The 26,133-nt window shown below is 42.5% G+C and overlaps 1 protein-coding gene across 13 annotated transcripts in view; it reads left to right on the top strand.

Moving 5' to 3' along the window:
- ULK4 (unc-51 like kinase 4) overlaps positions 1-26,133 on the top strand; it is a 651,508-nt gene that overhangs the window by 428,520 nt on the left and 196,855 nt on the right. For all 13 annotated transcript variants that reach the window (XM_078151680.1, XM_020987361.2, XM_078151694.1 and 10 more), the window contains one exon: positions 8,702-8,800. In XM_078151680.1, the coding sequence (XP_078007806.1) occupies positions 8,702-8,800 (99 nt within the window). The remainder of the gene's footprint in view (positions 1-8,701; positions 8,801-26,133) is intronic.

Below are 26,133 nucleotides of genomic sequence, written 5' to 3'. Positions count from 1 at the left end.
TCATCTAGAATTTAGAACATTAATTCAGTTTTCCTTACAATTTCCTGTTGAAATAGCAAATAACAAACAACAGAATTCTTGTTTTTATATTCAGAAGCAAAAGCAAATTGATCAAATCCTTTTCCAAGGCTCACGATGGTAGATCTAGCAACACTAGATCGCTAGGATATTTATTTAGTCTACAGTGGTCACCATTAAGAAAAATAGTTCCTACCATAGCCATTTTGAGCCTGGTGACTTTCTTGCACAAGCAACTCCACCCAAGGCCCCTAACTAAGGGGGGCGGGGTGGCTTTCATAGATGCTTGATATATATTTGACAGTCATTTCTTCTTCAAAAAGAAGCTGATGAAAATGACCTAACTTCCCCTTTCACATATCCCTACATTAATTTTAAGTAAACTGTATAAAAATTGTCAGACACTCGTGAACACTTAGACTTCTGTTGGCTTTTTTTCCCCCACTACCTGTCACACTAGCACAATGAAAAATCTCATCTTAAAAGTACATCATTTCTTATATCTGATCCCATTGTGGTGGTTGTAAATTCTTTGTGACACAATAGATAGTTCCTCTCAAAAATGGCTTTGATGCTTCTAATGAAAGATTGTCAGGTAGATTGTAGATGAAAAGGATCAGAAACTGAAGGACCCCAAAACGATGGAAATCTGCTTGTGTAAATGATTAGGAAGACACTCATGAATATCTTTTTACTCCCTTCATCAATAATGCCTCTTTTTATATATTCATAAAAATTTGGTAATGAATTAATCATGTTTCATTCTCCTTAATTCAATTATAGAATCCCCCCTCATCATGTTTACTGTATATGTGTACTCTGCTTGGCATCCCTGACAGCTGCCTTTGATCTCCATTAGCAGCCATGATACCTGGTGCCAGCCTCGAAAGAAACCAAGATAAATACTTAAGACTGAGTTATGAGGGATGGCGGCTGGGGAAATAGATGGAGTGTGCATTCAAGACACATTCCCCTGAAATAGTGAACTACAAATGCTTTTAAAACCATGTTTCCTCTTCAGCTTTCTTTAACTCCCAGAGCTAGGATTTCCTCTAATGTAACCTACATTTGCTTTGAGAAAATATCCGTTCCAAGGATAGAAGAAGCTTAGGAGCAGAAGCTAGCTTTCATAGTCACGTTACCAAACCTTTATATAGAATTTTTTACCTTTGCAAAACATTTCTTTTACAACTGTGATCAAAGTCATAATGCATATTTATATGCTTCTTTAGGAAGCGCCTTCCTTGAAACAACACTGAAACAACACAGTGAGGTCAGTAGTGTGAGTGGCTTTATCCTTATTTCACAGATAAAGAAATTGAGGCTCAAGAGAGTTAAGTGATTTTTCCAAAGTCACAGGGTTAAGTGATTTTTCCAAAGTCACACAACTAGTAAGTGTCAGAGCTGGAATTTGAACCCACATTTCTTCTGACTGGGCAGATTCAGTGTTCCTCACTATAACATGTTGTGAATCTCAAAGATAATAATTTTTTTTAAAAGCAAGTCAACAAGCATTTATTAAGCACCTACTATTTTTTTCAAATCCTTTCTCTGACCCTTACCTTCTCATGCTCCTGTTACAGAGGAGTTTCCAGTCTACATTGGTGGGAGAACTTTCCAGTCAGTCAATCAACAAACATTTCTTCAGTGCCTTCTATGTTCCAGGCACTGTGCTAAGCATTGGGTATACAAAGAAGGGCAAAAACCCAAAATCAGTCCCTGCTCTCGAGGAGCACACAGTCTACTGGGTGGAGAGCACACACAAACAATGATGCACAAAAAGAAATATGTATGAGGTTACTTGGAGATGCCATCTTAGAAGGAAAACACTGTCATTAGGGGGAAGGAGGGGTTTTTGCTAGGATCGGAAGGGAGATGGAGAGAGAAGGGGGAACATTCTAGGCATGGGGGACAGTCAGTGAAAATCCACGGAATCAGGAGATGAAGTGTCTTGTGTACGGAACAGCAAGGAGACCAGGGTCACTGGATCGCAGAGGTGTGTTGTTGTCATTTCAGTTACATCTGACTCTTCGTGACCCCATTTGGGGTTTTCTTGGTAAAGGCACTGGTTTGCCATTTCCTTCTTCAGTTCATTTTACAGATGAGGAAACTGAGATAAACAAGGTTAAGTGACTTGTCCAGGATCACACAGCTAGGAAGTGTTTGAGGCTGGATTTGAACTCAGGAAGATGAGTTCCTGACTACAGGCCTGGCACTCTATCCACTACACCACCTAGCTGTACTGATCTCAGAGGAATAAGGTGTAAAAAGACTGGAAAGATAGGAAGGGACCAGGTTTTGAAGGGCTTTATATTTGATCCTGGTGGTAATAAGGAGCCACTAGCATTTGTGAATAGGGGAGTGATATGGTTAGATCTGCTCCTCAAGAAGATTTATTTGATGGCTGAGTGTAGGGTAGACTAGAGGGGAGAAAACACTCAAGGCAGGGGTTCCCACCAGAAGGGCTGTTACAATCATCTCGAAATGAGGTGATAAGGTAATTGATACCAGGCCAGTGGAAGTGTCATGGAAGTCAAGGGGCCATATGTTACAAAGGTAGAAACGATAGATTTGGTGACAGATTGGATAGAGGAGGTGAGAGTGAGTGAGGAGTCCAATGGCCTGGACAGTAGTAGAGGAGTTAGGAAGAGGGGAGGGAGGAGGGTTTGGAGGTAAAGATAATGCGTTGACTTTTGGACGTGCTGAGTTTAAGACTTATAGGACATCCCTTTCGAGATGTTCAGGAGGTAGTTGCATATGTGATAGTAGAGATCAGGAAAGATGTTAGGGCTGGCTAATCACCTGCAGAGAAATGATGATTCACCCATGGTGCTGATGAGATCCACCAAGTGAAATAATGTGGAGGGCAGAGAGAAGAGGGCCCCATGCAGGGACACCCACAGCCTAGACAGAAGTCCAACAAAGTCGACGTAGAAGGAGCAGACGGGAAGGAGGAGAACCAGGAGAGAGCAGTGTCATGAAAACCAAGGGAGAGGAGGTACCAAAGTGAAGAAGGCTGCTGAGAGGCCAAGGAGAAGGACTGAGAAAAGGCCATTAGATCCAGCAGTTGGGAAATCCTTGGTAACTACATAGAGCTGTTTCAGTTGAATGATTAGGTGAGAAACCAGATTGCAGAGAATGAGAGAATGAGAGAAAAAGGAAGTAGAGGCTCTGGTTTTGGGTGGCCTTCTCCAGGAGGTCAGCCACAAAAGGGAGAAGAGAGACAGGGTGATAGCCAGTAGGGTTGGATGGATCAAGGGAGGGGTTTTTGAGGCTAGGAATGACATGGGCATGTTTGCCGTCAATAGAGAAGCAGCCAGGATACAGGGAGAGACTGAGGATTAATGAGAGAGTGGGGATCACTGATGGGTTGGTGTCAGTTGGGGGGGAGGCTTGTTAGTACAATCTTTCCTTGGCCTGTGGCTTTTTAAAAAATATATTTTTATTGGTGTCTTTTGTTTTTTATATCCCCATAGCTTTTTTTTTTGCAGTATCCCTTTCCCAGTCCCCCCAAAGAATATTTTTAAAGACAAAAAAGGAAAAAAATTAGCACAGATGATTAATACATCAGAAAAGTCTTAAAAACATGTGCAATGTGTAATGCACTTGTAGACATTCCACCTCTGCAAAATGGTGAGGTAGGAATGTTTTCTTATAGCTCTTCTTTCAAGCCATACTTTTTATAATTTTGTGACATTCACTTATGATTTTTTTTTGCCTCAGTTTCCTCATCTGTAAAATGGAAATTTGTGATCTAATGAGATAATATTTTTAAAGCTCTTAGCACAGTGCCTGGCACATAGTAGGTGCTATATAAATGCTAGTTTTAATGATGTGGGAGGGAATGTTCTTTCTGTCTGTTTTGTTGTAGTCATTGTGCATGCTTTTTTGGGGTTTTGATTACTTCTCTCTGCATCAGTTTGTATAGATCTTTCCCTTCTTCACTGTACTCATCACATTTCTTATAGCACAGTAATATTTATTTACATTCATGTCCCACAATTGTTTAGCCATTCCCCAATTGATGGGCACCTGTTGTGTTTCCAGTTACTTGTTCTCAATTTATAGTCCTGCTATAAATTGCCTGATGAATCTGGAAACTTTCTTTTGATCGTTGACCTCCTCGAGGTATAAGCCCTGCAGTAGAACCTCTGGGTTAGTGGATATGTACATTTGAGTCATTTTATTTGTGTAATTCCAAATTGCTTTCCAAAATGGTTATACTAATTCCAGACTCCACCAAAAATGTACCAGCGTGCCTACCTTCAGTAAACTGGTAAACATTTCTTTTTAAAGTGCCTCGGTTATAAAGGGCTTTGAATGCCAAGCAGAGCATTTTGTATTTGCTTCTGGAAGCAAAGCCTCCCGTATTAACTATTCCTGTCTTTTGTCATCTTTGCCAGTTTAGAGTGTGAGGCAAGGCCTCAGGGTTTTTTTGTTTTTGTTTTCATTTTTGTTTGCATTTTTCTTATTAGGGAAAGGGGGATGGAGGTATAAGCATTTATATAGCACCTACTATATGACAGGCACTGAGCTAAGTGCTTTACAAGTGATATCTCAATTAGCCTCATTAGTAGTGATTTAGAGCATCCTTTCATGTGGTTGTTAGTGGTTTGGGTCTGTGGATTTTTAACCTTCTAGCAGTGACTTTGATAAAAACTTGGATGGCACACTTATCCAATATGCAGGTGACACAGAGCTGGAAGAAATAGCTCACACACTGGATGGAACTGAGTCAGGATCCAAAAATGTCTCAACAGGTTAAAATGTTGGGCCAAAGCTAAAAAATGATTTTTTTTTACCCTATTCTATGTCAGTTCATACAAATCTTCTTGTGTTCTTCTGAATTCCTCATTGATGATTTCTTGGAGCAGTAGTATTCCATTATGTCAATATATCACAATTACAGAGATTTCCCAGTCAGTGGACTCTCCATTTTGTTTCTAGTTCTTTGCTGACGTACATACATACACGCACAGAGATGCACATGCACATGCACATACACACACATTGCTATATGAATAATTTGTTATAAATTAGACCAGACCTTTCTTTCTGTTTTTGACCTCCTTGAACTCTGCGCCCAGCATTAGGGATCTCTGTGGCATGAAGAGACTCCATTAGTTTTTGGAGTGATAAGGAATAACTCACATTTATATATAAGGAATAACTCACATTTATATAACAACTAAAGTTTACGAAGTGCTTCTTTTCAGACAACCCTAGGAGATGCGTTATGTGAGTCAGATCATTCCTATAATATAGATGGAGAAAGTCAAGGCCAAAGAGAGTTAATGATTGATCCAGGCTCACCTAGTTTATCCCGATAGAACTAGGGCTTGAACCTAGTTCTTCCAACACCAAGTCCAGACCTGTCTTCATTATATCACACAATCTCCTTGTTTCTGTTGGTCAGTTATTATCAGAAATAAACTATCTAATTATGCCCTGCCCCCCCCCAGCCATGCTCCCTTTAGAGACGGAGGAGTATTGGGGGCCATTGAAGTATGGATGGATTTTACTTGTTGCCTGGGGTACACGTGCATATTTTTTAAGCTACTGATGGCTAAATTACCAGGAGAAGTTGGCACATCCAGAGCAAGGCTCTGGAAAGAAAAGCCATCATTTGGGATCAAACCACAAGAAAGTAGAGGGCAGAAGATACACTCCCAAGTTTGAGATTAGAACATTCCTGGTAGAATGAGACCTTAGGCCTTAGGCCAGGCTGTCCAAGAAGGCCTAGGGAAATAATGAAACTGAAGTGTTACTCAGTTATGTCCTGGGTCAAGGACTTTTTAGTATTTGGAGTATTTCCCTCCCTTTTCCCCCCTCTTTAGAGAAATGAATTATAGCATTAGCTAACAAAGAAATCCTTCCTGCAGTCACCGTGTCTTGGCTGTGAAGGAGGATGCTGAGGGATAGATACTATAGCTAAATTATACAAACAGTAGCACTGGAGCCAGTGAATGAGATATGAGGGATTAGAGAGCAGAACAAGGCTTTAGACCACTCAAAGTATGAAGCCAGGAAAATGGAAGCAATGCAGGACAAGCTTCCCCTGAGCCTAAGGCTGGCTGGGCATGATTTGTATCTATAATTGGGGTGGTAAGCTAGGAGAGGAGAAGCAGCCTCGGGTAGGCTTCTCCTTTGATCTAGGCTCTGTGTAATGTCAGTTGCCCAAAGGAGAAGTGATTTGGGTCAAGTTCTTCGAGTAAACAAATGGTGGCATCTGCATGGTGGACTCCAGGGCCAGAGTTCTTTCCTTAACAGTGGCCTCAGGTAGAGCTCCCTAGCTTTGGACAGTCGATGACCTTCAGCATCAAGGTATCATGAGTCCATGATGTTCCACTAATTTCACAACCTGAATCAAAATCACTTTGCAGATCTTTTCTCCTATGTCTTTGGAGGGAACCGAGCCAGTCAGGTTATACGCTAGCTCTGATAATTAGGTCAAGAACTTTGTGCCCAGATGGTTTCCTTCTTCCCCTTCTCTCATTCACATTTCCCATAAAGAAAAGCAATGTAGGTAAAAAGACAGAAAGGGGATCCTGAAAAGGCTCACTCTGCTACAAATCCGGGCAGGGATGGGTGAGGTCACTGCATTCTGAGACACTGACTGAGCCTGAGTCTTTAGGAGAAGCCTTTCCAAATAGTGGGTCTCAAACATTTCCCCTCCTTTTGTCATGTGCTCTTTTTGCCTTAGATTAGTGAGCCCACCTCACTTACTTTTGCTCTGAACACAACTGAGGCATACCTACCTCCAAGCAGCCATGTGCCCCCAAACTCCTCTTAAAGCATGGAGTGGCTGGGTGACCAAAGCTGTCCTGATACCTGGGATCACTGGACAGCATGGAAAGCTTTTTGGAGCAGATGCACGGGCAGTCAGTTTTGGCTCTAAGAGTCAATCTTCAGTTCTTCACAGAGAACGGGGCAATAATTTGGAAGGAGTGATGAGTCCTTTGCACACCCTTGTACTCCAGGCTTTTTTCTACACACATATCCTCAGAAAGGAAATACCTAGATTGACCAACTGTCGCATGTCATACTTAAAAAGATTTGATCATCACCATCTGAGATTTGAAAGTGGAGTGGGGACTTCTAGGTTAGTGCTGCACAGTCTTTCCTATGAGAAATCTCCACCTTTCTAATGGCATTTCATACATAAGCTCATAAGCTGGTGGAAAATATAGAGGTTCAAGGCTGATAGGTATCATCAGTTCATTTGATTCCAAAGTAGTCCATGTAATTAGAAGATGATTTTTCTTTTATCGATTGAACATTAATTCTTTTATTTTTTTTATTGCATTTTTGTTTTGTTTTTACATCACTTTCATTGATTAATGCTCTTGCCCCTCCCCTACCCAGTGATCTATCTCTTGTGACTAAGAATAAAGAAAAAAGAGACAAAACAAAAGCATTTCAGCAAAATGAAATAACACAACAGCCATGGCTTAGAATATATACAATATTCCTCTTGTCAGGGACCTCTGCTGCCCCTCCTCCACAAGGAAAACAGGAGAATGTTTTCTCAGCTCTCCTCTGGGAACAAACTTGGTCATTATCATCCGTGTTCAGTTTCAATTGTTGCTTTTTCCCTGTACATTGTTGTCAGTATGTATTTTGTTTTCCTGGTTCTGTGTGATGCACTCTGCATCAGTTCATATCAGTCATGCATCTGTGAATTCATTATGTTAATTATTTTTACAGTATATTAAAATATGGCCCACAATTAGTTTAGCCATTTTCCAGTTGATGGGCATCTACTTTATTTCCATGAACATTAATTCTTAATTGAGTACCTTTAATCGAGGAAAGTGGACACTAGAAATCCTGCCGTTCAGCCTGCAGCAGAGAACCAATAGCTTTGTGGAGAGGGAACCTCTAGTTCCAGCTTCTGACCTGAGGCAGCACTCCCTGGTGTCTGCCTTACATGCTCTAACAACGGGCATTGCCTAAAGTGAATTAATCTTCTCTGAGAGAAAATGAAAACATGGTTAGAGAATCTGAGTGAAATGTGTAATTACTAAACATTCCATGCTAAGGAAGCAAATGCTTCTTCCATCTCAGTTCAGGTTCAGAAATGAAAAGCCCCTACCAGTTTTGTGTATTTACAGTAAAATTCTTATGGGAACATAGATAAAATACGTGCCCTTTACTTTTGATTTTCTTGTTCCTGTTTGTCCCTCTTACTAAAGGTAAATCAGTATGTGTTTGAAGTTAATCAGGAGAGCAGTATATATGTATGTGTGTATGTATACATGTATATTGATAAATATGCACCTACATGTATGTGCTTATATGTATGTGTAAATGTATACACATAAAATATTATGTACAGTGTATATATTTAAAATATATACACTTAAAGTAAGCTTTGGCTGTTGTTTAGCCCATTACTCCAGCATATTTGTGTGTTTAGAGAGGGTATATTCTATAGAATGTATGGATTCGGTGTGCGTTATGTTTAGATGAAAACACTTAAATTTCCTTTTGCTCATTCTCATGGGTACAGCGGATGAAAACATTCCCCCTGTAACTTCTGCTTACTTGCTCCTAAGAATGAATATCATCCTTTTGAATTTGTTGTTCCCATTCAGATTTGTACTACCCAACAGACCGGACTTGTGTCTAAAAGCTGAGTATGCAACAAGGTGACTGTTTCTTTTTCTCTCTCCCATTAAAGGCCCAGAAGAATGGTGCAGGAGGGGACACTCAGGCTGCTGAAGACCTTTTGCTTGTTAATAAACCTCTGACAGACCTAATTAGCTTGCTTATTCAGCTGGTAAGAATCCTGCCCTCCTCCCCTCCCCCCCCCAGCCCCTGGGAGTATCACTCAAGTTGAAATTATTTGCACATATTTTTCATTTCATGAGCTTCAATGTTGGGTTTTTCTTCTCTTTCAAACTTTAGCCAAAACCAAGCGCTGTGTGGCTTTGTGCTGAGGAATAAATGAAAGAATAAAAAAGCGTTTATTAAATGCTTATTAAATGTGCCAAGCACTATGCTAAGCATTGCTGATAGAAGAGGAAAGTGAGAGAGTCCCTGCTCCCAGGGAGCTCACATTCTAATTGGGACAGCCGACACATCTATGCATTGGCTGGAGAAGTTTGGTCATCTTTAGGGCGTTGCAGCAGGGCCGATGGCAGGCCTCGGAGGCTCATAGGGACTCTGAAATTCAGCTCAGCAAACCCAAAATTCCGCAATATTTTAAAACCACAGAGGTTGTTTGTAATAGAAATGTCTCGAATCAGAGAGTGTCTGTCATCATGTACTTCTAGCTAAGTAACAAGCAATGATTAAGCACTTCCTGGGTGCCAGGAGCTGTGCTGAGTGCTAGAGGTACAAACACAAGCGAAAGAAAAACCGTCCCTGCCTGCAAGGAGCTTCCTTTGAGTGGGAGGAGTGGACACATGAAGAGAAGGTGGGGGACATCACGTTGAAGTCTGAATAGTTAGGAGCACAGCCGGGAGGGGAGTAAAGAGGAGATGGCCTGGGCCCCTCGCCCTATCTAATGACATAAATATGTATCTAGCAAGAAGGCAAAGATTTATAGAAGATTCTAGTGACTCTCAAACAAGATATTTTAGAGTAAAATGTGCATTTTTTGATCTGGACCTGTGATTTCTTTGTTTTATGGAGATCTGGGTGAGGAAATTCTTTCAGCCACTGTAGATATGCAATTGTGTTGGAACTGATAGTCTCAGGGAGTTTCCTGGGGCACTGAGACTGGCCAGGGTGCCGCAGCCAGTCTCTGTGAATCAAAGGAGGGAGCTGAAGCACGGTCTTGCTGGCTCTAAGATGGGCTTGCTACAGCCACAGCACTCTACTGCTTCTCTTTGCAGAAGCATCTAAGTTTGAAAAAACTTACCTCCTTATTCCCACAGACAGCAAACCAGATCAAGCTGTCCTCTGTGGGTGGTTTTTTAAAAGTATAATTTAGCTTAGAGTTGACCTCATAATCCCTTTTGTGGTCAACAGCATTCTCTACTTCCCCTCCCGATGGAATTCTCGATCAGGGCTCATCTTGATGGCCTCAGTTATAATGGCTGTGGTGTTTAGTTTAATAGTTAAGCACATGTTCCATGATGTCCACATTGTAGGGTCTCTTACACTGGTGACTGAATGAGAAAAAATAGAAAAAATACTGAACTGGTCTCCACTTCTGTCTGACGTGGTACCATGCTGAAAGAGCCACTGCCTTGCATACATCCCCAGCTCTTGAAAGGCTCTGGCCAAAGGGAAGCGTTTGAGATGGAAGCCCCTATTTTTAATTTGGGGATGTCTGTAGCATGGAAGGTGTTTTTCGGTTGATAAATTACAATCATTTCCTTGGAGGCAGAGCTGAGGTGTGCACGTGCAGCAGCCGGCTTAAGGATCAGCCCTGAATGAAGGGCTTTTTCCCTCTTGTCTCAAGGACAAAATTAAACAATCTCTTTAAAAAAAAAAAAAAGAACCACCTCCCCATGTGCTTTACACAGCTTTTCCATTTCAAGAAGGGGAAGGGAAGGAGTTATTTTACTTCCCCCCTTATAGAGTTATATTCAATTTCTTAAGAGACTTAATTAAGAGATATAACTGATTAAGACATGCCTCCATTATACCAGGATCTGCAGCATAAACCGGCTTTGATGAACCTAGGTTTGATTACAGTGTTTGTAATAGTTACCCTGATTACCCTGTTTAATTACATCCTTCAAGTGATTGGACTGAGGGCCGGGAGGGAGTTGGCTGGCCCTCTCTTCTCCGCAGTGGCAACAGCAGCAGAAGAGAAGCAGGCCTTTTCAGAATTGCTTGTTGAGTAAGTGTCTATCTCAGTAAACGTAACAACCGTGACAGACCATTAATGGGAAAAAATCTGGTGGCAGTGCAACCACGGGCACCTGAAATGGAGATTCGATTCTCTACCCTAGAGCGGAACATGTGCTGCCTTGGGAGGCGGCTTGATGGTTCTGAAGTAGAGGGAGAATAGAGACACAAGGCTGTCATTTTCTGGGATCCTGGAGCAGATGGGCATGTCTCTGCAGGAGAGGGTTGTTTATTAAACAGGCACAAATGCTCCCCCAAAGTGCACAATTGGAAATCTTCATGCACAGTTTCTAGATGTTGAGGTGGTTCAGGGGCAGAGAGGCTGGCTGCTTCAGGCCGCGAGCGAGCATGTACAAGTTAGTCTTTACATTTGTCTTTTCGCCACGTTTGGTATCACAGACCATCGAGCAGTCATCTGACCTCATTGTCAGACTGCCCAGGGCCAAACACCCCAGCTTCGCTCACATCCAGGTGCTGGACACGTCTCATCAGATTTGCGATCTGGAGGGGACTTTGGAAGTCATCTAGGTCAGTTACCTCATTTTACAGATGAGAAACTGAGGCTCAGAGGACTAGGGCTTCTTAGGCTCATGGATTTAGAGTAAGAAAAGAACTTGGAGATCATCCAGTCCACTCCATGCTTTTTAGAGATGAGAAAACCAGAATTCAGAGGGCTTTGGGTAGCTGCCCAAGGTCACACCAATTGTAAGTGGTGGAACCAGGATTGGAACCCAGGTCTTTTGACTTCAAATCTGTTGCTCATCCTTGTCTAAGTTCACAGAGCGAATTGTAAACAGAACTAGGACTAGTCTGCTTCTCTTAATTCCTTTGCTAATGATTTTTCATTCTTTTATTTTCTTATATGAGAGGATTTATTTAAACAAACTATGCAAAATGAACTCATGCCTGACCCAACTGACAGATAAAAACACTCTTCCATCACTTCCACCTTCCTTCTTCAGTTCATTTCAACAAACGCTTCTTAAACATCCGCTGGTGATACTCACGTCATTATGCAGGAGACACAAAGGCAGACTCTCACCGGTGCCCACCCTTAAGGAGCCATGCTTTAGTGGACAATAACAGGCAGTTGAGGTTCTTTCTCTGGCACCACACCGTCGTCCCTATGCTAGAGAATGAGGGGGTTCCAAGACCTGAAGTGCTGGGTGCCCCAGCCCAGGGCACTTCCGTTGGCTCTCAGGGAGCATGGAGGAGCTTTGGTGGCGCCATCCTGACCTGGAGGTGTCTCCTGAGGATTAGGACCAGTGAAGCTCAGTAGAGTCTTTCCTGGGATGCGTCCTCCATTGCCTCACAAACCACTTGGGTTTCTACATGAGAGACTTTGCCCTAGAGCAGGGTTCTTAACTTTGGTTTATGTCATATGGGAAAGCTTATTCTTTTCTCAGAATCATGTTTTTTTTAAATAATTGCAGGAAATCCTAACTTTCACTTAGAGTGAAATAAAGATGTACATTTTTTTCCTGTCCAAGTTTACCAGCTCCCAGAATTCTGTCAACAGACCCCTGCCCTAGCAGGTCCTTCTGCCTGGGGCCTCCTCCTGTCTGGATCGCCATTCAGGACAGCCCAGCCACCAGGCTTCACCCCATTCCTTCCCAGCCTCTCCACACTTTTCCCAGTTTGCTGGCAGTAATAGCATATAACCTTTCTTCCTACCCCTACCTCCTCCAGTTCTGGAACCAGGTCAAATTATTCCTCTGTGGTACCACTAAACATCCCTGTCCTTTTCCTGAACAAAGTATCACTCCCTTCTTGGCGGTCTCCCCAATTTGCATGTGAGCTCCTGAGTTCATGAACTCTCACTTTGTATTTGTATCATTATTGCTTAGCTTAGTGCCTGGCACAGTAAACGCTTAACAAATGCTTTTTCATTCATTTATTTCCCTCCTTTTATTTCCATTACCAGGACTATGCAATCCATGGTTCTGGAACTGCATATGCTTATTTCACATGTGGCAATGAGACTCAGTGGAGAAGGTACTAGATTCAAGTCCTGGCTCCTCCACTTACTACTTCTGTGACTTTGCATAAGTCACTTCTCTTTGCTGGGCCTCAGTTTCCTCATCTGTAAAATGAGAGGATTGAACCCCTTTAAGCAGGGTCCAAGTTCTAACCCTGTACAAGGGTGATACTTCTCAGTTTTATCTTTGTGCCCTCAGCACCTAGCACAGTGTCTGGCACATAGCTGGCACCAAAATATTTGCTGGACTAGATTGAATTAGATCTTATAACCCATAGCACTTCATGACATAATTTCTGTACTGGGAGATTATATTAACTACGAGTCTCTGTGCTCCTTGAGGGTAAAGGCCATGCCTCATCTCGCCTTTATATCTGTCCCTCCTAGTGAGGCCTTTCAAGAGGGTTGATTGCATAGCACAGGGCTCTCCTGGACCCTCTGGGGCCATCTGTCCGTGTGGCCCCAGGTGTAGTACCACGGGTCTTCCCACTTCCCTTCATAAAACAAATGGTCTTCATTTCATTATTAATCATCATGTGCTCTCCATTGTTTCTTTACTTGTAGAGTTTTTCCTCTTTTTTGGTGAGTGAATCATCATTCATCACTCCCCTTTTTCCTGAATAAGACACACCTGCAGCACAAATAGCCTTCCCCTGTCCTGTTACCTTCACTCAGCCTTGTCTGCCCAGGTGCTGCTCTGCTTATCTTCCAATGACACCTTCATTGGATATTCTCCTTTGCAACAAGACTTTTTTTCCAAGCTAGCCTCTTCTTATCTTTGCCTTTTCCACAAAGGTCTTTGGATTCTTCCCTTGATAATTTATTCTGTGTTCTTCTGAAATGAGAAAACAATCATTACTATCAGCACTGATACCCAGATACTCCAATGGGTCTGTGATCTCATCATTGTGGGTACTACCTCCTACCATACAGATTACAGCTCATTCATGCTAACTCATTCTGTCAGTCAGTCAGTGAACCTGCATTTATTAAAAACTTATTGTGTGCCAGACATTGTCCTAAGCATTGGTGAAGAAAGGGAAAAAAACATGGCCTCTGATCTCAAGGAGCACACATTGTAATGTGGGAGACAATGTGCAAAGAATTATGTCACTACAAGAAATGATGTGTCCCAAATATCTTAGTGTAGTTTTAATTTTATTAAAGCTTAAAACTGCAGTAAGACTTATGGGATATCATAAATATAGTGTAAATGAGAGAGAATCTCAGAGGGAAGGCACTAGTGAGGAGAGGAAGGAGGCTGGTAGGAGGGGGAGAAGACTAGAAAGGGCCTCTTGCAGGAGGTAGAATTTGAGCTGAGTATTAAAGGGAGCCAAGGAACCCAGGAGGCAGAGATGAAGATAAGAGAATTCCAGGCAAGAGGGACAGCCATTGAAAATGTATGGAGTCAGGAGATGAGATATCTTGTTTGAAGAATTAAGAGCAAGAAGACCAGTATCACTGGATCACAGAGTATGTGTAGGGGAGTAATGAGAGAGAAGAGTGGAGAAATAAGAAGGAACTGGACTGTAAATCATTTTAAAAGGCAAACAGAAAATTTTCTGTTTGATCATAGGCAGCGACTATAGTTTATTGAGAAGGGGAGTGACACGTTCAGACTTTAGAAAGATTCCTTTGGAAGCCGTGTGATAAGGAGACCAAAGCAGGCTGTTGTAATAGCCCAGGTAGGAGATGATGAGGACTTATACCCGGGTGGCATTAGTCTGAGTACAGAGCAGGTGACATATAGGAGATATATTGTGAAGGTAGAAATGACAAGATTTGGCATTAGATTAGATTCTCGTTGCTTTATGCCCTCGTGCCCCCATTTGTTTGCCACTGAGCATCCATTCAGTGTTATAGGGATCTTTCTAAAGTTCTGACATCCTGAACATACCAACAGACTACATCAGCTGTCCATTAGTTATCCCTAATTATTGCCACAGGACGTGGCAATAATTTCTTTGTCATACATGTCTTTGTGGACTCCTTTACACCACTCTTCCTTCATAATTCCTTGTTTGTCATGTGTTACAAGTGCAGCTAGGTGGCGCAGTTCATAGTGTGCTGGGCCTGGAGTCAGGAAGTTCATCTCCCTCAGTTCAAATTTAGCCTCAGACGCTTCCTAGCTGTGTGACCCTGGGCAAGTCACTTAACCCTGTTTGCCTCAGTTTCCTCATCTGTCAAATGGGCTGGAAAAGGGAATTGGCAAACTCCAGTGTCTTTGCCAAGAAAACCCTAAATGGGGTCATGAAAAGTCAGAGGTGACTGAAACAATGGAACAACAGCATTGTCGCAGCCCACTCACACCTGCCCGGTGCCTTCCCATTTTCCTTTGAGTGACCCTTAACTTGAATTCATACAACATCACCTGAACAATATTGGTTGTAAAATGATGGGCCTATACTTCAGGAGGATGTTTGTGTTCCTTAAAAAAAGTTGCCAAAGGCAGTCTGCCCATGCCTGTCCTCTTGTTCAAATATGGACCTAACTCTGGGCCCAGTTAACAAGTGCTCTGTAAATGCCCTCTGTGCCACACTGTTTTTCTTGGAAAGCAAATGCAAGTCCTTTTACATAGTAATTTAAGGTTTGCAAAGTTCTTCCTGCATGACACAACACTGTGACATAAGCAGCACTAGTGTTATCCTCCTCATTTTGCAGAGGAGAAAACTGAGGCCCTGAGAGGTTAAGCAAATTGTGACAAATAGTCACACAGCTAGTCATCTTCAGAGCCAGGATTGTCAACCACTTAACCTGGTTCAGGTCATATTCCTATAATATCCATCCTCATTCCTTTATTACCTTTTCCCCTCAAAATGTACTGATAATATACCTGCTCCACTGAGCATTCCTTCTGAAATCTCATTATGATATTATCTGTAATGTTCATATTAGTAGACCCATGTTATGGGAGAGATCACCTAATATAAGACCACCTCATACTTAGCAAAAGTGCATCTCCAGGATAGATCCCTTTGCAGATCATGACTGCCATTAAGATTACAGTGGCTTCACAAATTCCTCATTTGAGTAATCTGTATTGCATTATGTATCATCATTGAATTAAATAGGCTTTTACATGATCAGGGGAGAGAACTTTGGTATACTTCCTCTAGTGCACAGAGTGCCAAATATTTATGGCTACATTGATGTTAAAGAAAAATTATAATAAGCCTATTGGGAGCCTAACTAGGGCACATACATGAAAAGATAAATCTTACAAGGATTGTTGAAAGCTAGAAGAAGCACAGTAGGAAGGTGAAATTTCCCTCCCTGTGGGGAAAGGGTAGAGAAGCAAAGGGAAAGTCAATCCTGTTTTCATTTATCTAGGATGATTTTGGTGGAATCCAGCCTAAGGGGTTGACCATGGCCCCTGAAGAAAAGATATATCAAGGTTTTGTTTTGACTTAATATTATATTTCCTTGAGTTCTCTAAGGAAGAGGAAATTAGTAGTCAAGCTATACCATTGGGATGGTTTTTTTTTATTACTAGATAATTAATGCGTTCCAAGAGGTAAATTATAGCCCACTTTCTCCTCATCTCCCCCCCCCAAAAAAAAAGAGAGAATTGTCGTCATATTTCCAGGAGAGGCTCCTCTATGTCATGGCCCATGGCAGAATGAGACCCAGTTTCAATTTCTCCCCCTTTTCTGCTATGCGAGAGTAAGCTCATAAGCCCCCCCTTTTGAGATTTCTAAAAAAATTTTATTATTAATGACTGTGATTAATCAGATACATATTTATTAAGCACCTACTATGTGCCAGGCCCTGTTCTGGTCATTGGGGATAAATGATGATAAAAATAATAACATGAAAGTGATGAGGATTTTTTTGTTTTTGTTTTATATCTTATACTAATAGCTGTCCCAAGTGTTCACAGATTGTTAGGGCTAGCAGAGACCTTAGTGATCATGAGCAGCCAATCCAAGCACATCATTGTACAGATATGGAAGGGAAGGCCCAGGCAGATGAAGTGACCTATTCCAAATCCCACCATGAGAAAACCCCTCCTTCCTGTGAGTCTGTGCATAAAGTGAAACTAATTTGCTTCTATTTCTACTGGTTCTGCAACCCAAGAAAGTCTTCTTAGGTCACTCTATGCTTTCATTTTTGAAGATTTTGTGTCTGATACAATTTTGTGTATTTAGTGTATTTTGTTTGTCTTTTTTTAGTTTTGACCACTCATATTTTGTTGTTCTACTTATTCATTTCCTCCGTATTCAGAAAAAACAAAGAACTCACCCTACTCCATCTCTAACATGTACTGAACAAATGTTAACTCCTGCTTAGGCCAGATAACTAACCTGCTCCTCTTCTCTTCAATTCTCTATCGACATATCACTGTTTGGCTTTTATCAATGATTGCACCCTTAATTGAATCTGTTTTAGAGCAAAATGGCAGGGATAGGATGGGGGTAGGGATCTACATTGCCAAATCAAGTTAATAAGTGTAGGGGAAATTAATTTCCACTTATTTTCTATTTTCCTTCTGTAAGTAATTAGTTTAAAAGAGGATTGGAACTTTTTCTGTGAAAAGATACATCTTCTCCCATGCATTGTTAATAATGTTTGCTAAGTACTTATCTACCTAAGAGGATGAGTTATTCAGGTTCATGGCCTAATACTAAAGGTTTTTCCTTGAATCATTTCTGAAATGTGATAGCCTGTGACTATGAAAATTATTCCACTGCCTTCTATTCCTTGCATCACGTGTTTTGATTTGGGCAGCCATCAAGGGAAGCATCTGGGTGCCTGGTACCCTGTCTGATGAGTGACATGCATCACTCAGTTTCAGGCTGTGGAAAAGAAGGAGGCTACCTGGCTCTTTTGGGAAGCCATGCTCGTACCTTGGCCTTACTAGGCCTGTATGATTTATCTGAACAACATAGGTTGTCTTAGTCTTAGTGGGAAAGTCATACAGTGGAAGAGGACGTTGGGTTTGGACGGAACCAGAGGGCCTGGGTTCAGATCCTGGTTCTGTCAGGTACTACCACTGTAATGTAAACACCTCACTGTTTCTATCCAGGTCTCAGTTTCCGCTTCTGTAAAATGAGAGTGTTCTCTTCCAGTTCTGTTGTGTACAGGCTTTGTTTCTTTTTTTGAGATTTTGCTTGTAAATGTTTTGGAGTCATTCTGGTTCTTGAGCACTCCTGCCACTATTGTAACTCTCTTAATTAGACATCTTTGCTTATTTTTCCAGCCTCCTCCTGGGCTCTGTGTCCTTCTAGAGGGAGGTGGGGGCTGAGCATGTGTCCTTTTCGTTCCTCCTGCTACTGTGATGGAGTATTGAGTGTTGTATCTTTCCAGGAACTCAGAGATAATTCAGTCTGGTCTGCAGGCTTCCAGTGCTCCCAGAGTAGTCTGCTCACTGTTTTGCCATTCTTATATCCTGCCTGAGGTTGGGCCCCTCTCCTTGGATCTGGAAGCTCTTCTTTCCCTAGTGTGTCACCTCGGTCCTTTTTCAGTTCCTGTGTGGGAATGGCTCGTGTGTTGCTGGTAGATTTCCATCCCCTAGGGTACCCCTCTCTGCCTCCCCGTGTTGATCCAGGCTGGAAAAATGGCTCCCTGTGACTTTTTTCTTGACTGTCCCAATGAGGACCCCCTCAGGTCAGGTCTGTTTTCTCTGGCTTTGTGGAGTCGTGGGTGGGAGCTTAGCTCCACTTCCTCCTCACACTGCTCTGCTTTCTTGGCTCTGCCTCTCTTGTCTTGGTTTTCCCTGCATTTAGCTTCATAAATACTCGTCCCAGATTTAATGCTTTTCACTCATCTGTTTAGAAAATATTAACTATCCCTACTACGTCTTTACCTTCCTCTGATACCCTGGAGTGCCTTAATAAAGCACTGCTCTTCCTTCCCATCCAGAGAGCTGAAGACCTACTCTACCCTTCCTCCTGGTGTTGCTACAGAATTCCCCTACTTCAGCCATTTTCTATCCAGTTTTCTTGACATTTTTCTTACAGATAAGCTTTTAGGAGGCTTTCCTGATGATCAATTGTGTAGTTACCCACTTTCAGACACCCAAGAGCATGAGCCATAGGCATCATAAAATAGCAGCACTCCAAAGTATTTTCTTGATGCATACTGGTCCAAAAGCAGGACCCTAGAGCTAGACACCCCATGCACACATTGGCCTGTTGCTCTTCATTGTTATATAAAAATATTGAATATTTCTTAGCTTTAAGGATGTGATCAATAAAGTGTAATTTTGGCTAAGAAAGTAACCTAAAAATTGTGTAGAACTCTGTCTAGTTATGTCTTTCTCTTTTGGTGCACAGAACAAATTTGTTCAGTTTACAAGTAAAATGACAGTGTTCTTCTTACTCCTTGTACTTCAGAATAGCACCAGGGATTTACAACTAAGCTGGAACCTTTCTCTTAAGTCCTATGAAAACTTTTATTATTGATGGTGAAACTCAGTGTACAAATACCAGTTTTATGCACCATGATTTATTTTACCAAGTAAACTCAGCTTGGACTCATAGAAGCATCTCTGAAATTAGTGAGGTAAACTCAAGGATAAGTCAGGCTTGAAACTTCAAGAGCTAATCTTCCCCAAACATTCTGAGAACAATGTCTTTTACTGCCAAGAGCTGTTGACAAGGTAACCTTCATGGCCTCATCTCTTGCCATGGAGCCCTAAAGAGACTGTCCCACATACACCTTGACAGAAGCATGGAGAGTTATTGAGCATTCTGGTCCCTTCAGTACACAGTTTTGCAAATGATTAAACAAATATAGTCATCTTTCTCTTAGTAACTGATGTCTGTACACTTCACCAAATGATGACTGTCATACCTGCCAGTCTCTCTGGAGGAGATCAAAACATCAGAACCTAGTTTCGGTTAAGGACTACTAACCTGCTGTCTTCAAAAACTAACAGGAATTGTGAAGAGGGGAGTGGGAGTTGAAGGAGGGTTTGGGTTAAATTGGGGAGAGCCATTGAAAACCACAGCAGTGTGTTGGAAAGAGTCCTGACGTGAGAAGAGCCTCTTCTGTGCCTGCTCAGGAGGGCTTCCTGGCCTCCGCTCTGTTGTGCTTCAGTCACCTTTCCAGCTTCCTCCAGCCTTGATTCCTTCCTGATGCCCATGCACCCTTTCCACTCCCCATAACCTCCCCCTCCCCTCCATCCCAGGTAAACACAACTATCTGATGCCCTGGGATAACTCCATCCTGAGGCTTACCCCTGTAGACAATGATAATTTATCTGAAATCATTCCTCAGTGATGAACACACTCACGCATCATCGTATGCTCCCCATTGCTGTGGATCTGAACCTTGGGCTGCTGTGGTGCTTCCCCTGTTTTCTATCCCTCCCTTACTTCCCTGCTCCCCAACCCAGTTCCACCAACATCCTACTCTAAAACTACCCACCATTTTCGCTGTGATCTCTGGAATGCTTCCTCCATCAGTAACAAACTTGCTTTCATCTTAAACCTTTTCATTTCTTGCTCCCTCCATCTTCTCACGATCCCGAGACCTGGACCTTCCTCATGATCCAGCTTCCTTGGTCACCCTTTGCAGCCCTGACTCACTATCAGTGGAGAAGTTAGAATATGTTTTGTGTCCCATTGGCATTTCTAGGCTTTCCCACCATCATCACTTAGTAACCTGTCCTTCTTGGAGGTTCCTTCACTCCACTTTTCTCATTGAATCAAGGTCCAGATGGTTGTTGTCTACCAGGCTCCAGGACAGACTCCATCCTTCCTCGATGAATTCAGTGCCTGGCTAACAGTCTTTCTTCCCCAACCCTTGCCCTCCTCATACTAAGGGACTTCAACATATGTATTCTCTCAATTACCCTAAACTCCCAGTTTCTCAATTTACTCATTTCCTACTCCTGTACTCAGCTTCATCTACACAGAGAGATTATTGACCTTGTCATCATTCACAAATGTCCTTCCGTGTTCTCAGACTCTAAAATGCCCCTGATGACAGATCTCTTGATATTCCACCCCTCCCTCTGTCTGGCAACTCCAAACCATGTTTTCATGTTCTTTGGGCATCTCTAGATAGAGTGCCAGGCCTGAAGTCAGGAAGGCCTGACTTCAGATCCAGCCTCAGACACTTATCAACTGTGTAAAACTGGGTAGGTCATTTAACTTTGATTTGCCTCTTTTTCCTTCGCTCTAAAATGGGGATAATAATCGTACCTGCCCCCAGGGTTGTTGCAGAGATGAAATGAGATATTTGTAAAGTTCATAGCACAGTGCCTGGTGCATAGTAGGCCCTGTATACACGCTCATTTACTTCCTCTTGCTTTTCTCCTTGATGGAGCAAGATCCATAGATGAGCCATTGGTAACAGCTAGAAATAGAGCCCCACCCTCTTTGAGACCAGCGAAGAGCTAGGGTAGGGTCATACACAGTGCACAGTTGTCAGTCTGGAAGAGTAAAGAGGGTGCCATTGGCAGTCAGTGCAGGTCCGAAGAGGTGTGGGCACTTGAAAAGTGTCACTAGACTCACCTCCCATTCACTCATCCTCCTCCAATCTAGAGAGACATTCATCAGCAAGAAAGTTTTGCTTCCAGTTAAAATAAAGCATTTTCAAATCACATTTGAGTCAGGTTGTAAAGACTTCTCTGAAGTAACATGACAGAGCCCACTAGATTTGGAGGCAGAGGAACTGAGCTAAGGCCCCTCTGCCCCTCATTGGCTGTTTGACCTTGACCAGTTCATTAACCTCCTTTCACCTCAGTGTCCTCATCTCCAAGATGGAGGAGTTGGATCGATGGTCTCTGCGGGTCTGTCATTCAAGACCTGTGATCCTTTAGGCTCAAGATCCACTCTCCTTGTTAATCCAGGGGTGGAGCTGTTGCTGGCTGTTGCTGTTCCCAGCTGTCTTTTCCTCTGTTAGAGGCCCCGTGGTAGTTTACTTTGATTTCCAAACCAGATAACCCAATGAGCGGCACAAGAACCCCAGGGTCAGCAGCAGGGCTAGGGCTGCTGCTGCTACCTTGTTTTCATGTGTCCTATTTCTAAGCTTCACCAGGACCAAATCTTCATTGGTCCCGCCACAAAGAAGGAACAAAGCTAAGGGGTGCTCATCTGGAAGGGTGCCTTCCAGTGTCCTCCTGAATATTCTAAAGCTGTGAGGGAGAAGGAAACAAGGCTCCATTAGCAACAAAGTGTGAAGGTAGAATATGCATGTATAGAGTTTTCGGCTGTAATCAAATAAAAATTACAGCGGCTAATCTGACACTTAATGATACACGTAATCATTATTGAGCTACACAGTAATTAGGCACAAATGGTAGCAGTTCCCAGGCTGTAATGAGTGTTAACTTTTATGCAGCCCAACCATATTTTTTTAGTTTTTCTCTCACTTTGTAAGTTTTCCAGTGTCTATAAACAATATCAATGTCAACAGTTTCCCCTGATGTCTTGTATTAGTTCATCATCAGTCATTAAAAGCACTTGTTAAGCACCTACTGTCTGCTAGGCACTAGAAACATTTTCAAAGAATGAAATAAACTCTATGTTTTAATGGGGGAGACAATAAGTACAGATATAAGTTCTTGTTCAGTTGTTTCAGTCACGTCTGACTCTCCATGACCCCGTTTGGGGTTTTCTTGGCAAAGATACTGCAGTGATTTGCCATTTCCTTCTCCAGCTCATTTTACAGATGAGGAAACTGAGGCCAACAGGGTTAAGTGACTTGCCCAAGGTCACACAGCTGCTAAGTGTCTGAGGCTAGATTTGAACTCAAGTCCTCCTGACTCCAGGCCCAGCATTCTATCCACTGTACCACCTTACTGCCCACATATATAAGCATATACAGAATAAATTGAATAAAGAGATCTGCCTCTAGAGGTAGTATGTTCTCCATCCTTTGAAGTCTTCCATCAGAAGTAGGCTGATCACATGTCAGATATGTTGTAGTGGAGATGCCTTTTGTGAAAGGGTTGGATTAGATGGCTGCTGAGGTCCCATCTAGTTCTCAAATCCAATGATTCTGTAAATATGTAGTTAAATATAAGGTAGTTTGGAAGGGAGGGCATTAGCATTTGGGAAAATCAAGAAAGGATTTGGTTAAAAGGTGGTGCTTACCTTGATTCTTGAACGAAGAGAGAGATTCTATGAGATGGAGATGGCAGGAATGACCAATGCTAACCTTTGAGGGCATACAAAGGGAGTGATGAATGAAGTCTAGGTAGAGAGTCAGTGTTGTGCTTGGAGTAATTAGTAGTGTAAGTCAGAGAGAGAGAGTGATGCAATTGTGTGGAACCTGAGGGAATGTGAGTCAGCTTGTACTGTGAGTGAGTAGGGATGCATTCTGGGAACGGATCTCCAGGTAATGGGAGGGTGTGTTTCAGCTGCGGATACCTGGCAGTTTGGGATTTGCTTACTTGTAGGTACCCAGGGCATTTAGATTTGCCCCAGGGTAAACCGTGATTTAGGGAATGTGGGGAGAAGGAGATTTCAGGCTGTATGCAGAGACAGGCATCCCCAGCCTGTGCAACCAGACAATAGAATTGATTGGCCATTGGACCGTATCACTTCCACATGGGAAGATTCGGGCATTTGGGGCATTGATGACAAACTCTGACAGAGGTTACCTCTGAATGTCATAATTCTGAAGCTACAAGTGGACTTGTGTCAGCTTGTGCCAGAGTGTCAACTCGTGTGTGAGATTTAGACCTATGATGCCCACCTAACTGTATTATCACCTTGCCCTTATAGGCATCTTGGTTGTGTGGATATGATATTGGTTAGAGTCCAGGGAACCTGCAGCCTTGAGGCCACATGTGACCCTCGAGGTCCTCAAGTGCAGCCCTTTGACTGAATCCAGACTTCACAGAACAAATCTCCTTAATCAAAGGATTTGTTCTGTAAAACTTGGACTCAGTCAACAGGTCACACTCAGGGCCACCTAGAAGGCCACATGTGGCTTTGAGGCCACAAGCTCCCCACCCCTGGGTTAGACTTTGTTAAATGGTTTGCTGAAAAGCTATATCTACTTCATTGTCCTAACTACCAGACTAATTATCCTGCTAAACAGAAAATTAAGTCATTACTTTTTCATAACGAAGTCATCCTGGTTCTTTGTGATTACTGTTTCACTTTTTGAAAGACAGTGATCAACATATTTTAAAAACAAGCTTACAGATCCACCAGATAAGAATCATCCCTGCTTTAGAATATTTCCAGGAATTAAAATCAGTGTCATTGGCCCATAGTTTCATCATTGGTCAGAATCTGAAGATCCCATCTTCCTGACTTTTTTTGAGAATTGAGACATTTGATCTTCTCCAGTCCTATAGCCTCAATGACTTTTCAAAGATCACCAATAGCAGCTTGATTTTTTTTCCAATTCAAAGATAGGAATAATAGCAATAAGAACACCATCAACAACAGACCTATAGAGCGCATTAAAGTTTGCAAAGTGTGCCATGTGTATTATCTCATCTGAGCCTGACAACAACTTTGTGAGGCACATAGGAATCTCACCTCTTCCATGCTAGCTTTATGACCATGGACAAGTAGCTTAATCTCTCTGACCCTCCGTTTCCTCATCAGTAAATGGAGATAAGGATACCTCTTTTATCCTCCCTCACAATCAGTGAATGTATGCATCTTTAGTCCTTTTTCTTCTTTGTTTCTGTCTTGAAGCATTTCTTTAAAGGAATATTTCATTCTCTTCTAGTTATTGTGATTGTTATTGAGCCAGTTAATCATGTCCAACTCTGTGTGATCCCATTTGGGATTTTCTTGGCACAGATACTGGAGTGGTTTGCCATTTCCTTCTCCAGCTCATTTTACAGATGAGGAAACTGAGGCAAACAGGGTTAAGTGACGTGCCCAAGGTCACACAGCCAGTGAATATCTGAGGCCAGATTTGCGGTCAGGGAGATTAGTACTCAGAGGATGGCAGAGAGGCTACAGGACTGGAGAAGATCACATGTCTCAATTCTCAGAAAGAGTCAAGAGGATGGAATCTTCAAGACCCTGAGGCTTCCTGCCTCCAGGCCCACTGCTCTGTGTACTATGGAGCCACCTAGCTGCCCTTATGCCATTCTCTATGACCATCTAAAGAGTAAAAATGTATTCTTCTGTCCCTTTTCCTCTAGGGCAGAAATCACACTGCCTTTTGAGTGTGCACAGCTATTTTTTGGTCCTGGCGGATCCGTCCCTGGCTGCACGTTGTCTGCAGCTCATCACAAAGTTCTTCTTGCCCTCTATCCTAGCCTGACTTAGGAGCCTCACTTTTCTGTTCTTCTCCCTGGTAGCTCCTCAGTGTGGCAGCCATGCAGCACACTGTTTTCCCCTGAGGAAGGCTCAGTTCAGTTCTAGTGGACTTTCTGGCTGTGGCTCTTTAATTAATGATGAGCACATTCCTCCCAAGGCTTGAAGCCAGCAGAGGAAGGCTGCTGTGCCTGAGGGTCTCCCATGGAATCCAGTTACCAAATAGGTTTTGCTTAGTTAAATCTAATTACCCTCCCCACCCTTTTCTTTTGCTCCTCTTCTCACTGAAGCTCTCTACACATGCTTGTACCAGCCACATCACTCTCACCCTTGTGTTCCCGTTCCTGTTGTATTCCTCTGGCCCCGCCCCTCACCTTCTCTCCTGTAACCTATGTGTGTCCATCTCTCATACTTCATCTCTAGGGTATCAGCCTAAAAGTCTGCTCGTGAGCACTTCTCCCTCCCAATCTAAGGGATCCTTATGAAATTACTCACTCCATCCCTGACCTTGTCCTGGCTACACCAAAACTGTTAAGACTTAGGGCAGGGCCAGCTAGGTGGATCAGTGGATAGAGCTCTGGCCTTGGAGTCAGGAGGACCTGAGTTCAAATCCAGCCTCAGACACATAGCACTTACTAGCTGTGTGACCTGGGCAAATCACATAACCCCATTGCCTAAAAAAAAAAGACTTAGGGCAGCAGAAATTATAGACAATAAGCCTAGGAATTGCCTTCCCTGAGGATGGAAGCATATCCCACCTATAATTTGGAGGAAAGGGGGGGAAAAACACAGTGAAGGGGTAGTATTATAGAAAAGAGAAAGAGCACTGAATTTCTGTATGTGGGAATCTGGGCAGATACATGGGAAAGGTATTAGGATTAAGAGACAGGGAAGTACAGGGAAGGTCCAGGTATTTTTTTTTGTTTACAGTTAACAATCATTTATTAAGCACCTAATGTGTGCCAGATTCCATGTTAAACACTTTACAAATATTACTTCATTTTTATCCTCATAGTAACCTAGAAGTTAGATGCTGTTATTATCCAAAGGTTAAGTGACTTGCCCAGAGTCATACACCCAATAAGTGTCTGAGGCTGGATTTAAACTCAGTTCTTCCTGGTTACAGGTCCCCAAAGATAGTATATCTAA

This window comes from Phascolarctos cinereus, unplaced genomic scaffold, assembly GCF_003287225.1.
Source record: "Phascolarctos cinereus isolate Bilbo 61053 unplaced genomic scaffold, phaCin_HiC Scaffold_1;HRSCAF=81, whole genome shotgun sequence".
NCBI classification, from domain to species: Eukaryota; Metazoa; Chordata; class Mammalia; order Diprotodontia; family Phascolarctidae; genus Phascolarctos; species Phascolarctos cinereus.
Note: the sequence above shows the minus strand (reverse complement) of the source record. Positions and strands in the feature narration are given on the sequence as shown.